Genomic DNA, 16928 nt, shown 5'->3' with positions numbered 1-16928 from the left:
ACTGGTCCGCCGCACCGGCCAACAGTCCACCTGGTCCACCCTCCGAGTCTAGCCATATACATCGAGTCTGCAGTGTGATTGGTCCGCCCGCACCGAGCCTTCAATCCACCTGGTCCACTCTCTGAGTCTACAGTATGACTGGTCCGCCCGCACTGGGCCTTCAGTCGGCCTGGTCCACTCTCCGAGCCTCGGCACGTCTGGTCCGCCCTCTTGGGGCCTATAGCCTATCCGGACCGCTCGCTGGGCCTTCGGGATAACCAGTCTGCCTGGGTATGTTGGCCTACAGCACAAAGCAGGACCCACCTCAACCCAACCCCAATCCAACAACCATGTGCACATAAACATACAATCATATAACAATTCACAGTCAACAAGCCGATCTAGCAGATCACATAACATATCATCATCTTAACCAAGATACCGACCTAACCGGTCACTAGCATAGCATTATCCTAAATACCAGGATACCGACCTTAACCGGGTCTCTAACATATACCATCTTAGCTACCAGGATGCAAGCATATCAAAGTAATAACATAACAACAAATACCCGGATCTCAATCTGATAATGGGCCGGCCTTGGTGCCTTAGACCCTGTTGATATAGTGAGGATAACTCACCTCGCAACTGCCGACTGAAAGATAAGACCAAGATGCTCCGACCACTAATACATTCTCAACCACTAGCCAACACCAACACTAAACTCAAACAAAAGCCAACAATTACCAAAATGCCCCTGGAAGTCAACTGGTCAACCCTTGGTCAAAGTCAACCTCCTGACTAATTCTACTCGCTGAGTCAACCCGATGACTCGCCGAGTCCTCATGCTCAGAACTTCCCCAATCTACGACTCGACTCGCCGAGTCACCCCGAGACTCGCCGATTCCCATGACTCTGATTCCCCTCGCACTCAACTCACCGAGTCCTCCCTTGACTCACTGATTCATGGCTCCACCAGAAGAAGTTTGGACCTCACGACCAGACTCACCGAGTCCAAGGCTATCTTCAACCTACTCGCCGATTTGTTCTTCCAACTCGCCGAGTTCCAGTCCATCTTCAAGCAACTCGCCGAGTACACCTTTGCGACTCGTCGAGTGCCTCTAGATCTTAACCCATACAGAAGCCTTCCAGGCCATGCAGTTGATCCAAAACGTAGATCTACCCTTCTACAATCCATCCATCACGTAAAGTGGCAAACTTTACGTGAATCCAAAGAGATCTAGGCATTATACACTCTAGGGATAGGGTTTAGGACAAGATGACTTCACCAAACACTCAAGAACACGGACTTTAATGCACTCTAGACCCTCTCCATTCCAGATATGAGGTAGCAACCTCAGATCTAACCTTCAAACTTGAAATACAACAAGCTAAACTTTCCACACATTCCAAAATGATGAATCTAGATGAATAACAGCCCAAGAAACGAAGTAATACCTCAAAAGGAAGCCCCAACATAAGAGAAATCCGAATCTTAGTAAAGCCCCTTGCTCCAAGCCTCCTAACTCTCCGAGATCTTCTCCAAAATCTCTTCTCCAAGGTTCAAATGCACTCTAATCCCTCATAATCGCGTCTTAGGGTTTTTTGGACTTCAAGAGAGGGTAAAGAGGCTGGTGAGAGGGTATAATGTCCTTTATATAGGGCTCATCCTCCGAATTTAGGGTTTTCTCCACTCAACGCCTACTCGCCGAGTCCAGCCTCCGACTCGCCGAGTTGGCCACTTACCACGCGACCAGAGTCGCGACCTTACTCACCGAGTCCACCCATGTACTCGCCGAGTTCCCCTTTTATACTTACACTTTGAACCCTGAATTTGCACTCTTGAACTTGGGATGTTACAAATATTTTGAAACTAGAACAAGATTCAAAAACTTTTGAAAACTCGAGAAAATCAGAAAACAACTGTATGAATCCTGCTCTGATACTAAATGTAGTTCTAATAGATCGAGTATATGAGATGAAATTAGAGTTTGAATTGATTCTAGAACACAAGAGTAAATTTAAGGGATAATGTCACTGTAGTACATGAAACTTTCATCAATTGGCTAAATTGGTCCTTAAAGTTTTTTTTGGTACATTAGGCCAGTAAACTCGTAAGTGACCTTTTAATTATACCTTTTTGTCAAGTTTTAGAAGGTTTCCCAATTGACCTTTAATATATGTGAATTAATATATATTTTTTGTCTAATCCAATGCCACGTGAGATATGTCACGTCAATTAATGATATAAGAAGCTTAAGTCCTATCGTCTTCAACCATCGAACTTCAGTCGTCTTCATTAATCAACTGTAAAAGAAACCGAGTTAGGGTTTGTGATGCATTCCTGTGATCGAGCTGAAGAAACAAAGTAGTCGCAACAATGGCACAATCAGAACCTAATGGATTGTTTGCGATGGTGGAACTGAACTACCAAGGGGTATTTAATCGAAATCCTTTCTCTTACACTGGTGGTGTCAAAACCATGTTTACTGATGTTGACTTTTCTTCTATGACTTATCATGAGTTTGTTAACTTCTTTGAACGTTTCATGCATGAAGAGTGTAAAAAGTTTTACTATTGTGAACTAGGCAATTCCCTGATGGAAAGGCTTAATCCCATTTCAAATGATGTGGAATATGCTGCTTTTATTTTTGATGGTTATGGAACAGATGGTATAATTTCGGTTTATGTGGATCATATTGGGGTTGGTGTTGATGGGTGGCTTGATGATGAAGATAATGATGATGATGAACATGAGTCTTGTATTGATGGTGAAAATGAAGACAACATAGATGAACTTAGAAATGTTTCCTTTGAATTTAATGAGAATGTAGTGCATATGAATAAGACATCAAATGATCCTTTCTTGAGTAAGTTATGCGCTGATGATGAGGATGAAAACAACATTGTAGATGATGACAATGGGAGAGAAGTTGAAGTTAACATACAAACTCATTTCATATTTAATGAGCTATTACACTGGAAAAAACAAAAACCAATTCTAAGGATGAGATTTAAGGGTCCAGGGCAAGTAAAATCAATGTTGTGTAACTATGCTGTAACTAATGGATATTAATTGTGTTTTGAAAAAATGATAGGATAAGACTTTTAGTGAGGTGTAGCAAGGGTGCTTGCAAATTTAGATTATGGGCTTCCTGGATGAGTGATGAAGAGAGTTTCCAAATCAAGTCACTAAAAGCTGATCATAATTGTGCTAGGAACTTCAAGTTTGGATCATTGGTGACATATGCATGGATTGGGATTCACTATACCAAAGAGATTGTAGAAAGTCAAAAAATAAGTGTAAGGAAGCTTAGGTTAAAGGTAATGGCCAAGTTTGGTATCCAAGTTAGTATGGGGCAATGTAGAAGAGCAAAGAAGTATGCACTGAAACTTGTTGAAGGTAGCCTTGTTGAACATTATGGTAAGCTATGGTCATATGGTCATGAGATTTTAAGGACAAATCCTGGGTCAACTGTGAAACTAGATATGGAGGATGGTCCAGATGGAAAGAAATATTTAAGCAGGTTCTATTGTTGTTTTCAAGGAGTTAAACAAGGTTGGATTGATGGGTGTAGAAGGGTAATTGGTCTTGATGGATGTTTTCTTAAAGGTGTTTGTAAGCGATAATTGATTTGTGCTATTGGGAGGGATGCAAATGACAAGATATATCCTATTGCTTAGGCAGTGGTTAATGTGGAGAACAAGCAGAATTGGAAGTGGTTTTTAGAGCTTCTCATTGATGATCTAAACTTGAATTTAGGCAATGGTTTCAGTTTAATGTCAGACCAACATAAGGTTAGTATTTTACATAGTAATGCATTTATGTTTATTTTACACTATTTGAATTAAACCTTTATACTACTACAGGGTTTGATAGATGTTGTTACAGAGTTGCTTCCATATGTAGAGCACAGGCAGTGTGCTAGACATATTTGCCAGAATTTGCAGAAGAGATCTACTGGTGCCATATATCATACCTTGTTTTGGAGAGCATCTAAAGCCACAACTGAGCATGCTTTTAAAGTTGTGATGAAAGAAATTGAGACATTGAACCCAGATGCCCATCAATATCTCATGGAGAAAGATCCTAAAACATGGTCAAGAGCTTTCTTTCAAACTGGAAGGTGTTGTGATGCAGTTGAAAAAGGGTTCTCAAAAAGTTTTAATGTTGTAATAGTAGATGCCAGGAAGAAGCCCATAATAACCATGTTAGAGGAGATAAGATTATACATGATGGACATAATCTACAACATGAAATTAAAGGGACAACAATGGGGAAATCATATTTGTCCAGAGATAAGGGATAAGGTGAATTTGCTTAAAAAAAGCTCAAAGGCATTATCAGGTACTACCAAGTGGATTAAACCAGTTTGAGGTAAGGGGAGTAATAGATGCAAATGAGGTGGACTTAGAAAGGAAAACATGCTCATGTAGGTTGTGACAATTGAATGAATATGGATGTGCTCATTCTGTAGCTAGCATATCCTTTCTTAATAGGGATGTAGAAGCCTATGTAGACAACATGTTTAGCACAACCACATTTAGGAAGGCATACAATTACAGAATCGCTCCCATGAATAGCAGTGACATGTGGCTAGAGACAAATTATACTCCACCATTGCCTCCTATTAATAGAAGGATGCCTGGTAGGCCAGCTACTAAGAGGAAGAAATCCACTATAGAGAATACAGGAACACACAGGGTTTCTAAGGCTGGAAAGAAAATCAGATGTAGTATTTGCAAGGAGATATGTCAGAACAAGGCCACTTGTCCACATAGAAGGCCCCAAAAGTTAAATGTGAAGAAACAGAAGAAACAAAAAGTTTATGTGAAGCAAAATGCAGGACATGTAAAACAATTTAAAATATAAAATTAATTACATATAACTTGTTACTAACATAATTATATCATGCCATATAGGGTAGTACAAGTGAACCACAACAACATGAAGAGGTTGAAATGACTCCAATTGAGATGGATACTACTCAAAATGATATGCAAGTTGCTCCTACTGATGTCGAATCTAGTAGTGCAGGGAATTTTAGTCATTATATGTAATTTACTCCACCTAGATGTTATGAAGGTGATGAGGGTGTTATGGGTGAGGAAGCTGATGTGGTTGAGGAAGCTGTTATGGTTGACGAGGTTGTTCAAGATGAGGAGGCTGAGGAGGTTGATCCTGTTATCCAGTTAATAATGTAAATGTTCAGGAGGTTGATGAGGTTAATCCTAATGCCCAAGTTGATAATGGTAATGTTCAGGAGGTTGCTCATGTTATCCAAGTTGATAATGTAAATGTTCAGGAGGTTGATGAGGTTAATCCTAATTCCCAAGTTGATAATGGTAATGTTCAGGAGGTTGCTCCTGTTATCCAAGTTCATCAGGTTAGTGTTAGGCCAATTTCAGAGATTTTGAAGAGGATAAGGAGAAGAAAGTCAGAGAGAATATTGAAGCTGAAATTAGGCAAAACAATTGGTGGTGTTGATGATCCAAGAAATTCGAAGGGAAAAGCTCTTGTAATTGATTAGTGTTTATTGTAATTTGTATTTAAAGTTTATGTAATTGGATGATGGTAAATTGGATATAAAGTTTATGTAATAGGATGATGGTAATTTAGATTTAAAGTTTATGTAATAGGATGTTGGTAATTTATATTTAAGTATGTATGACATAAAAGGGTATTTTAGTCATTTAAGCATGTATGAAAGAAAAGGGTATTTTGGTCATTTAAGTATGTATGAAAGAAAAAGGGTATTTTGGTCATTTAAGTATGTATGAAAGAAAAAGGGTATTTTGGTCATTTAAGTATTTATGAAAGAAAAGGGTATGTTGGTCATTTATTTATGTATGACAGATAAGGGTATGTAGGTCATTTATTTATGTATGAAAAAAGGGTATTTTGGTCATTTAAGTATGTATGACAGAAAAGGGTATTTTGGTCATTTAAGTAAGTATGACAAAAAAAGGGTATGTTGGTCATTTATTTATATATGACAGAAAAGGGTATGTTGGTCATTTATTTATGTATGACATGAAGTATGAAAGTATGTTTCCTTTTTAAGTAAAATCATGATATTTGGCTTTGAATATTTATGCATGGAAAAAATTGGAATAATGTGCATGCATGGGGATGTTTTATATGGTCCCGGATATGGTTTTTTAATGGCTTCACAGGTCCCATTTTTTCATTATTAAAACACTCACTGACTACAAATGGTCCCCATACACATAGTGTACTTCCACATGGACCACTTCCTAATTTGTTCCCAAATTTAAAACATGCACAACAACCAATCTAATTAAATATACTTGTTGGGAATACAGGCCATGCATATGTTTGATTAACATCATCTGATTATACAAAATGCCCTACAATTGGGACTTTGAATATTTTTTACATTACTTATCATATGCCCTTTCATTAGGGACTTACCACCTTACAACATCAACACATTAAGGTTGATAACCCCAACTTATAACTAAAAGCAGCTTCAATACATACAAAATGCCCATCATTACTGACTTTCTAGTCTGCCTTTACAAAAAATACAAGGGATCCCAAAAAAAAACAAAAGCTTACACTAACCAACAAAACTAACTACAATCACCCCTAACTTCAAAACACATAGGGACAAGCAAGCAAACAACAGGGCAACTATCATATTGTACCTGCATATTGCCTTCCTTACATCATGAACTTCTTTCTCACTCTTTGCCACCTTATATTGCTCCTGTGACAACAGAACCTCCACTTCAGCAATCCTTCAGCAATCCTTCTCCTCAATTTGTTTATCTCAGATAGTTCATCTTTGGCATCCAGTTTCTGCTTCAGAGAATATAGCAGGTTTTTGTAGTACCCGTCTGCCCGTTCTTCATCTTTCCATTCAAAGAAGCTACATTTCCTCAACCTAGTCTATAAAAAGCCAATAAAATTAGGGTTTGACTGACAATCACAAATCAGCTACCTTTAATGTACCAACGAAATGGGTTTTATTCACACTGATCGTCAAGAAGCAAATAAAATTAGGGTTTTATTCACAGTGATTGTCACACATCAAACCATAAAATACTAACTTATCAAAATCAAGAGAATCGGGACCTCCCATGCTGTTTTGACAATTCCAGAATCGCCTCCCAGGGTTTGTTATCTTCCAATAGGTTCGTTCTTTAGCTGGAACGACACAATCACAAACCTTTACCCCTTCTTGCGACTGAACATGAGTGACTTGTAGCTGATTCCTTGACGTCGATGAGCTCGAAGACATTCTTCTTCAGGACGGAAATAGTCGGGGGGGGGGGGGGGGAGAAGTTTTTGACTTTTCAGAGAAGGGTAAGTAAAGATTTAATGGAGGTCCGAATAAGGGTTTGAATTAAGAAGCCTATATCGACAACTGGACTACTTCGACACATAAGCTTCCCACGTAAGCTTATTGGACACATCAGCATGCCACATAAGCATTGTAACCGGGAAACCTTCTAAAACTTGATAAAATGGGGTAATTAAAAGGTCACTTACGAGTTTACTGGCCTAATGTACCAAAAAAAAACTTTAAGGACCAAATAAGTCAATTGATGAAAGTTCCATGTGCTACAGTGACATTATCCCTAAATTTAATCTGGATGGCTCAATTAAAACTTCTGAAGGTTACAAGAGTGTGTGTAGAGTAAGAACACTAAAATGCCAAAAAGTTACTCTATCTCTATAACCTATCCCTATTTATAGGAACTCATAAGTTAACAAAAAATATATAAGGGCTAAACTATAAAGCTTCGACATACAAATGTGCGCTTATGAAATACATACAATAAAAGATGAAATACAGTATTCGACACTAAGACAGACTCAAAACACTTCGATACCTCACAATACAATTCGACCTCAACAAAGCTTCAACAATCAACTAGATTGAACTTCTCTTTCATCCAAAATGCACTTAAAACATACAGAAAGGCTCAATATTTGATCTAGGGGTTAGGGTTTCGAGTTGGAGGCTCAAGAGGGTGGAAGTTGATGTTAGGAAGGACCCCAAGGGGTTAGAGTCCTTAAATAGGGCTCAAAACCGAGAAAATAAGGTTTTTTCACTGCGATAGTACGCCCAATGTACCTAAAGTTATGCCCAACATAACACCCTAAAAACGCGACTTCCTTCAGCCTAGTATGCCCATCGTACTAGCTAGTGTACGCCTAACGTACTAGACTCCTTTTTCCAGCTTAACTTCATATATCCATAACTTCTTCGTTTCAACTCCGTTTTCGATGATCCTTATATCCACAGAAAGGTAACGACGAGATCTATAATTCTATCTTGATACTTATGACTAAAAACATCTCGAACTAAATTCCTTAATTTATGTAAGAAGTCCGAAACATAACATTTTCCATTTTATCCCTCAACTTCCATCAAACAATCCAAGGTTTAAATCATTTGCCCAACATCATACACCTCCAATAGAGTCTAAACTTCATTCCATTAAAGCCCAAGTCCTCCATTTGATCGATTTATTGTCCACACTCCTGAAATAAAAACTTATCAAAGCAGTATGTTATAGTATGTGTTCACCAAATCCTACTACCTTATTGTGAACTTCATAAAATCCAATTCCATCCTTTTATATCCCCTTGTTTCTTCCAACAATGTTGTTCCAGGTTCCTATTATTGATTTGTTCACCAAGTAATCATACGCTTATGCCACCATAACCCGACACCATAAGAAGAGGTTATCACATTTAAGGCGTCACCACCATTTTGCCATGAGAGCCATGCTGAGGGCGAGTAAGGATTTCAGAACGAAGAAACCTTCTTATGGTTTTCTCAAGACTTTCACGCACCCTTACGGGAGCCTTAAAGAGTGAGAGATAATGTTTTAACTTTCCAAATGGAAACCTTGGAATTGAAACATGGGATTATACATTTCTAGTTTTTTATTATGTTCATGTTGGCATCCACCGAAACACCTAGGTATTTGAATGATATAAAGTCTGCCTCATATCCTAATAAATTAACCCATTGGTTAACTTCATAATAGGAAGCACAAATGTCATAGACCTTAGATTTGTGAAAATCCACTTTTAAGTGGATGATACATGAAAACATCTTAGAATACGGGCAAATGTTTTTTTTTAATGTTAGAACGAGACCATTCACCAACAAACAAAGCATCGTCGACATATAATAAGTGAGAGATTGTCGGCCCATTGTGGGGAATCTTTAAGCCGCTAAAAACACTTTATCTTTTGCGGTTTTTAAAGCATCACTCAAGCCTTCCAAGATAATAATAAAGAGAGAAGAGGATAGAGGGCACATAACATACAATATTTGAATATAATGATAGTTTTTGAAAAGTAGGAGCGAGTTTACTTATAAATTATATATAAAACATAGTTAAAAGGATTAAAGTCATTAAGCTTATCTTTATAATCCTAGAATGATTTGAATATGCCATAAAACCGAATTGTTGACTGTATTTGTATTTTATTGGGAAAATTTCATATATGTCATTGCAAACATTAAATATTACGTCTATATCCTTTCAAAGTTTATAATTTCATAAATATCCTTCTTAACCTAGTAAAATCACATTTATATCCAATCTTATAATTTAATGAGATATAAATCAATTTAATACCAAAAAATATATCTAAAAATCAAAATAAAAGGTGATTATATTAAAATACCCTTTTCAAACTATTAATAAATAGAACTAAATAAATTTAATTAGGATTAAACCTAATTAAAAAAATCTTCAAAGTTCCACTTCCGCCTTCATGCACAACACCTCTAACGGGTAGTTGAGAATCTCAGAAATTACAACCTCGCCATTGCCATTGCTGTTGACGTCGGTAATATTTCTAGTGGAAGCTTTCTCAATTGGAAATGGCACCCCCAAGTAGTAATCCTGGAAATGAAGGTGATTGAGGGTAGCAAAAGCACCCAAGTTGTTGTAACGAAGACGAACGTGCCATGTACAATTCAATAGGGGTAAGCTATTGATTTCAAATAAATAAACATGTTTATTATTATATTTTTTGAATAAGATCATATAACATAGAAGATGATAAAACAAGATAGCATACATACATATGTAGCCAATTTGATGACTAGGCTCTACAACATAAATAGAGTAATTTTAATTTTTAACTCTAAAAGGCTATTTCAATAATATGATATGTATTTTCTAATTTTAGATACAAAAATTTAATATTAAATTAATTTAAACCCAATTAAAATATAATTTTGGATATAAATGTAAATTTAATAGGTTAAGAAGGATATATGTGTAATTATGAATTTTATAAGGATATAAACGTAATACGTTTGTAACTGAGATGGTCTTATTATATCTTTAAGGAATTTGGCAAAAACGGACCTACCCAAACCTACTCCCAGACCCACCAAAAACATTGTAGCGCCACAGGGGAGAAAATAGCCAAAAGGAAACTGGTGCTTGACAACGTCCACTGATCATCAACATTTTATATGTTCGAGTGCTCAACAACGATATTAATGTACATTATGCATTAAAACATATACATTGGGTTGTATTTATCAATTTCGGGTCGGTTAGAGTTACCCATTATTTTAAGCGTGCGAATAATGCAGACGACAAGGAAAGTGCGAAGAAGACAAACTCGCCGTTGAGTGGGATCATCAATTGTCATTCAGATAGACAATTGGATCGATTCATCAGCTTCAATTCGTATCTCGTTTTTCGAATCTCATATCAAAAGAGGTAATTATTTTCTACATGCGGTTAGCCATCCGTTTATCTTTAATTTACCGGTACTCGTCGATTTTTTACGATCCATTCCCAAAATATTCATCGATTTTAACAATTTCTACGGTCCTTTCCTGATTGCTCTTCAATAATGTTGTTGATGCCTTAATCTGCCCAAATTTGTTATTCTGTAGCATTTATACGTAGATTGTTAGATACACAACGTTCCTACGCATGTTGTAGATCAATATTCATATGAATTGATGTTGTAGAAAAAATTCGAAGCCTATAGCATTTATATGTGTCAGGAATGGATGTTTTTCTGCGACTTTGGCTTTGCTTTGCATTTTATTATTTTAATGTTTACTACCTGTTCATTGTTTGTCTAGATATTTCAGCCAGGGTGTGATTTGTAGGAATTGCTACCAGGTAAAGATAATTGATGTGCCACAGTATTCTTGCAGATAAAATAAATGGCTTCATCTACAGATCCCTGGGTGAGGGAATATAATGAAGCTTCTAAACTTGCGGATGATATCACCAGCATGATATCTGCGAGTAGTTCATTAGGCTCAGGGCCAGAAGCACAGCGTCATTCATCTGCTACACGGAGGAAAATTACAATATTAGGAACCAGACTCGATAGCTTACAGTCTCTTCTAACAAAGCTTCCTGCAAAACAGCCCTTGTAAGTCAGTTTTTGATTACCAAAATCCTTAATGCCATGGACTACTACACTCTTGTTTCACAAAAGATTCTTATTGTTGTTTCTGTTGTCTGAAATGTTGTTGAAGCTATTATGCAATTATCTCTAAACATTGGAAAAACTTTACTTGTTATTATTTTCAGAACAGAGAAAGAGATGAACAAACGTAGAGACATGCTAACAAGTTTGAGAACAAAGGTTGCTCAGATGGCCTCTTCATTGAACATGTCAAACTTTGGTACTAGGGACAGTTTACTTAGGCCGGATACTAAGCCACCCGATGCAATGAGCAGGACAACTGGTTTGGACAACTCTGGCATTGTTGGGCTTCAAAGACAAATCATGAGAGGTGACTTATTTCTTTATGATACTTTTTAATTTTTATACATACATTTAATGTCTCATGATATTTTGTGTTGCAGAGCAAGATGAAGGCCTAGGGAAACTGGAGGAGACAGTGATAAGTACCAAACATATTGCACTGGCAGTCAACGAGGAACTTAATTTGCATACTAGGCTCATTGTATGTCATTCCATCTGTTTTACATGTGTACAAAATATTTACTATATGCTACTTTACTTATTGAGTGCTATAACCTAACCTATATAGAATGCAACAACAATGATATGAAAAATGTGATGTTTTGCTTCTTTTTTTATATGCAGGATGACCTTGACGAACATGTGGATGTCACGGATTCCCGACTTAAGGTGATACCCTCTTACTGATAAACTTACATATATGCTAGTAAAACATGCACATCATAATAACAATATAATGTCTTAGGGGCTGTTTCTTTTTCACTTAATAAGCTTAATGGATTTTAAGCAGTCAATCTGGGCAACTATACATGGTTGTTTCCTTTTGACTTGATCTGGATAGAATGGCTTAATGAGTTAAACCAAAAAACACGGCTTAATACCGTATGACTTATTGGGGAAAAAAGAAACAACCCGTTATTTACACCATAGAATGTTGGTTTTTTAATAGAGGTGGCAATTTTAACCCATTTGTGTAAAATGGGTCAATTTGGGTTATATTTGATCGAACATTAACAATTTGCTTGCTTTTTTTAATTAACAAAAACAGAGAGTGCAGAGGCACCTGGCGATTCTGAATAAACGCACAAAGGGTAGTTGCTCGTGCTTAGGCATGTTGTTGTCTGTTATTGGGATCGTTGTTCTAGTTGTTGCTATATGGATGGTTTTAAAATATCTGTGATAACAATCACGTGTAACAAATTTATAAATATCAAATATATATATTTAGATTTCATGTTTATTCAAGATTCTTGACCTTGTGATCAGTTGTATTTCTACTTTTGACCTTTCTTTGTATTATAACTTTTGGTTCAGTTAAACAAATTCAAGCACATGCTTGCTCTGTTTAGACGGGTATTATCATCATGTCATATGGATTTTCTTTTCCAATATTATTTTACATGTATAAGCAACATGTTAAACCAAAAATTCAATATAACTGATTTACACATGTCAATTATCTTAAAAAACCTGATTTCCTGTTTCTTTTTTTTTAGTTGGAGGCCAAAAGTTTAGGGTGCGTTTGGTTGTGGAAAAATTTCCAGTTTTTTAGGAAAATTTTCCAAGAAAAACGGAAATTTTGAAAACGCGTTTGGCTCGTTCAGTTTTCCAAAATTTTCCAAGAAATGAAAATTTTCAGTTTTCCAGATTGTATGTAAATTAGAAAAGTGAATTTTATAGTTTTCCAAAGTTTTTCAAATTTCTAAGATGGAAAATGAAAACTCCTGCGGTTTCAACCAAATGTGTTTTCTAAAATTTTCATTGAAAATTGAAAATTGAAAATGAAAACTCAATCCTATTTTCTGAAAACATTTTCTTAGAAAATGAAAATAGTTTTCTACAACCATACGCACCCTTATTCTGTTATGTTTTACAGTGAATGATAATTAAAATCATTTTAATAAATAGTCAAATAATTTGGTAAACTACACAATATGTTTGTTCATATGCTATGATTTATACAGAAATGGGGTATTTTCCGAATTTCATGGATTACAAAGGTTGCGTTTAGTTGCTGAAAAATGGGCTGTTTCCGGAAAAAATTTCCAAGAAAAATGAGAATTTTGAAAACACGTTTAGTTTGTATATTTTTCTAAATTTTTGGAAAATTGATAATCATTTGTTCTCCATATTTTTCTAATTCCAAAATTTTTCTAAAATATATATACACACCCACTTCCACCCCATCCACCTCTATCTACCCCCACCTTAACACCCCCAACCCATCATACCCCTACCTACCCACATCCATCCACTCCAAAGCCCACCCCCACTAACCCACCCAGACATACACACACCCCTACAAACACCCAACCCCACCTCTACCCCCACCCTTACTCTTACCCCCACAAGCGCACACACACACACACACACACAAACCCACACTTACCCCCACCCCCACAAACACGCACACCCACACCCACACACAGACACTCATACACCCAACACCATTATCACAATCACCGACCTACCATCACCATCACCACCACCTCTACCCCATCACCACCACTGCCACAATTGCCGTCACCACCCTGCCATCACCACCATCACCAGCGACCTGCTACCGCCGCCGCCCCACCCCCGCCCTACCACCGCTACCATTTTCTAAAAATGAAAACCGATAGAAAAATACACATCTAAACACGTTTTCTAATTTTCCAAAACTGAAAATGGAAAATGAATAAGTTTTAACTAAACACGTTTTATAAATTTTCTAATAAAATCTGAAAACGGAAAACAAAAACTGAAAAGGGAAAACGAAAAACGGAAAATAAAAACTGTTTTTCCGTAACTAAACGCAACATAAGGGTGCATTTAGTTGTGAACTTTTTTTCAGTTTTTTAGGAAAATTTTCCAAGAAAAACAGAAATTTTGAAAACGCGTTTGGTTCGTTCAGTTTTCCAAAGTTTTCTAAGAAAATAAAAAATTTCAGTTTTCCAAATTGCATGTAAATAAGGAAAGTGAATTTTACAGTTTTTCAAAGTTTTCCAAATTTTAAGTTGAAAAATTAAAACTCCACCGTTTCCAACCAAATGACAACAGTTTTACACAACCAAACGCAACTAAACCTTTTCGTTTGTCAACAATAAAATACCATGTTTAGATATGTACATGTTTTTTCCTTCAAAAGTGAATCATGATGAACTGGGTATTAACTTTGTTATTTAGTATAAGCATGTTGAAAGCGTGTTTTGGACAAATGACTTTACCATAAGTTAAATGTTTATTAACTTTATTGGTTACTATATGGTAATTTAGTATAAAATGATATACTTTGTGGAATTTTCACCCTCCAAAATAAATTTTCTAACACATTTTCTGGTTCCACTATTGTATACTACTAATTTGCTTTGAATTCTTAAACCACATCAGTAAGATGATCCCATAAAAAAAACAAAGAATGTACACACCTACTTATAGATAGTATAAAATCAAATTAATTTATTCCACGAGTTCAAAATTGAACAAGAAACCTAAGGTAAGTAACACATCAAATTTAATCCTCAAGAACCAAAAAAAATGCATAAATGTTTGCAACTCATACCAATCTTAACATAATAATAATTGCAACGAAAATAAATTTAGAGAAACACTCTTCACCAATTTCACCCCTTTCATCCTCAAATTCACAAATACTAAAAAGACCAAAGAGGCTGTTGCTGCAAATTGCCTTGAAGGATGGTTCACTCTCCTTCACTCAAAATTGGGACAATGAGTGGATTCATCTGTGCAAGATAAACAATTGCCCACCTGCCAAAACCCATAAAACTTAAGTAGAAAGATTCACAAAAATAGTAAAGAGATGAATAATAATCAAGAGCCAAACTTACATCATCCAACAACATATAGTAGCAGTAATCACCAATGTAAGGTGGAACCTGCAACATAATTACTACATGTTAATGTTTTTATCAATTCATTAATAATGTAAAAAAACATAATGCTTGGTGGTCATTTAATCATGAAACTGATCATACGATTGCAAACTTAGCTACAAATTTTACAACAAGAAGATGCATCAGTATTGCAAAGAATCACATACTGCAGTAAAAAAATCTGACCATGGATCATAAATATATACAAACATTTTTCTTTTCAACCCAATTTCTAATCAGATAAAAACCAATTCAGACAGATTCATATCATGTAACTCAGTTTAAACAATTTAAGTGAGCAAGAAAGCTACATGGAACTTTTAACATAGTAGTTGGTTCTTATTTAGTTCTCAACAAACAGCTTCTTAAAATGGAAATGTGATCAACCTAGTCACATAATTTAAAATACTCTGACACCAGTGAGTTCCTAAAAGCAAGGGTTTCTGCTGATCCCTAATAATTCAATCAACCTTTTCAAACTGAAAAACACGTCTATGATTTCAATGAGCAAACATCAATCACGGATTAATCAGATTTCAATCAATGCAGCAATCATGATTAGAAGTAATCATAAATAGATATTATCAAGATACAAGAACAATAAATCATTGACCAAATCTGGAACCAAGTGAAGTAAAATCGAAGCATACAAATTCGCCGAAGGGCCTTTATTACAGCAAACTCGTGTGCAGAAGCACGCAATGATTCCAACCGCAATGAAAATTAGGGTTGTAAGGATAAACCCCATTGCTAGATCGATATCGCCAATCAAATTCGACACGCGTGAGTTAAATCTAATAGATCACAAAATAACAATCGAATTAGAACAACAAAATAACCGAATTTTGTACAGATTACTCAAACAAACAAAATAATCAATGAAAGATAACATAACAAACCCGATCTCCGGTGGCCGGTGATGCTTCCTTGTGGTTTTTCGGAGCTCCCCTTGGAAACAGATTTTTAACTTATCAACTACCTTGCAAAGATCCGACCCAATAAAACCCTTTTGACGGGTTGTGAGGCTGTGTGACATCCAGCCCGATAACTTCTTTTGGGCCTTCAACTTCCTCCGACAGATCGACGTCTAATTTTGGGTCTTTTTAGAGGTAGGTGCACAAAAATGGGTGTAGTCCGGGTTTTTTTTTTTTTTTTTTTTTTTTTTTTTTTTTTTTTAAATACAAAAAGTTCAATCTTGTAGGTTTTGTTTTCGGCTTTTATTGGTTCAGATTTGAGTTTTTTTTTCCCGGTTTCATTTTTTTTTCGTTTGGATTCGAATTGTGTAAATTCTTTGGCGGTTATATTTACAAGCTAGCCGGTCCCTTTATAAATTGAAAGCTCGTCTAAATACATTTGATTATTTGAAATATAATTTTTTTTTTGATCAAGTGTCGTTAAACCATGAGGTGATGATACTTTTTGAATTCATATAATAAGTTTGTGGCCTTGGGATAAAACTTATTGATGCACGACTTGCATTATATATAGTTGTTTAGTATTGTCTCTAAAATGTTATGTTTTTATGAAAAAACTGTAAAAATTGTGTTAGTTGAAAATTGTCACTTTGGTCCAAAAAGGTTTGGACTAACACCAAATATCCAAACCTT

The 16928-nt window shown here is 36.0% G+C and overlaps 2 protein-coding genes across 4 annotated transcripts; one reads left to right on the top strand and one right to left on the bottom strand.

Annotated features, from left to right (window-relative positions):
* Nucleotides 1–10493: 10493 nt before the first annotated feature.
* LOC145051864 (syntaxin-52-like) lies at nt 10494–12691 on the top strand. 3 transcript variants are annotated; one of them, XM_078999692.1, is made up of 6 exons: nt 10494–10713; nt 11152–11386; nt 11548–11753; nt 11827–11927; nt 12071–12115; nt 12495–12691. In XM_078999692.1, exons 2-6 carry the CDS (start codon nt 11172–11174, stop codon nt 12624–12626), a joined length of 699 nt encoding a protein of 232 aa, XP_078855818.1. In that variant the 5' UTR covers nt 10494–10713; nt 11152–11171; the 3' UTR covers nt 12627–12691. The 3 variants fall into 3 exon arrangements, with proteins under 3 accessions (XP_078855818.1, XP_078855817.1, XP_078855816.1); XM_078999691.1 differs by having other exon boundaries at nt 11088–11386; XM_078999690.1 differs by having other exon boundaries at nt 10504–10713; nt 11163–11386.
* A 2169-nt stretch (nt 12692–14860) lies between these two features.
* Nucleotides 14861–16374, bottom strand: LOC145051863 (V-type proton ATPase subunit e1-like). The gene is made up of 4 exons (XM_078999689.1): nt 16221–16374; nt 15972–16115; nt 15277–15324; nt 14861–15196 (listed from the first exon to the last, which is right to left on the bottom strand). Exons 1-4 carry the CDS (start codon nt 16355–16357, stop codon nt 15130–15132), a joined length of 396 nt encoding a protein of 131 aa, XP_078855815.1. The 5' UTR covers nt 16358–16374; the 3' UTR covers nt 14861–15129.
* Nucleotides 16375–16928: the final 554 nt, after the last annotated feature.

Source organism: Lactuca serriola, chromosome 5 (genome assembly GCF_051521515.1).
Source record: "Lactuca serriola cultivar US96UC23 chromosome 5, Lser_US96UC23_V15, whole genome shotgun sequence".
Taxonomy (NCBI): domain Eukaryota; kingdom Viridiplantae; phylum Streptophyta; class Magnoliopsida; order Asterales; family Asteraceae; genus Lactuca; species Lactuca serriola.
Note: the sequence above shows the minus strand (reverse complement) of the source record. Positions and strands in the feature narration are given on the sequence as shown.

Coding starts and splice junctions, on each gene's coding strand:
- LOC145051863 (XM_078999689.1), bottom strand. CDS start 16,357: ATGTCACACAGCCTCACAACCCGTCAAAAGGGTTTTATTGGGTCGGAT. Junction 15,325..15,971: donor AAAGGCCCTTCGGCGAATTT/GTATGCTTCGAT, acceptor ATTATGTTGCAG/GTTCCACCTTACATTGGTGA. Junction 15,197..15,276: donor ACTATATGTTGTTGGATGAT/GTAAGTTTGGCT, acceptor GGGTTTTGGCAG/GTGGGCAATTGTTTATCTTG.
- LOC145051864 (XM_078999692.1), top strand. CDS start 11,172: ATGGCTTCATCTACAGATCCCTGGGTGAGGGAATATAATGAAGCTTCT. Junction 11,387..11,547: donor CTTCCTGCAAAACAGCCCTT/GTAAGTCAGTTT, acceptor TATTATTTTCAG/AACAGAGAAAGAGATGAACA. Junction 11,754..11,826: donor TCAAAGACAAATCATGAGAG/GTGACTTATTTC, acceptor TTTGTGTTGCAG/AGCAAGATGAAGGCCTAGGG.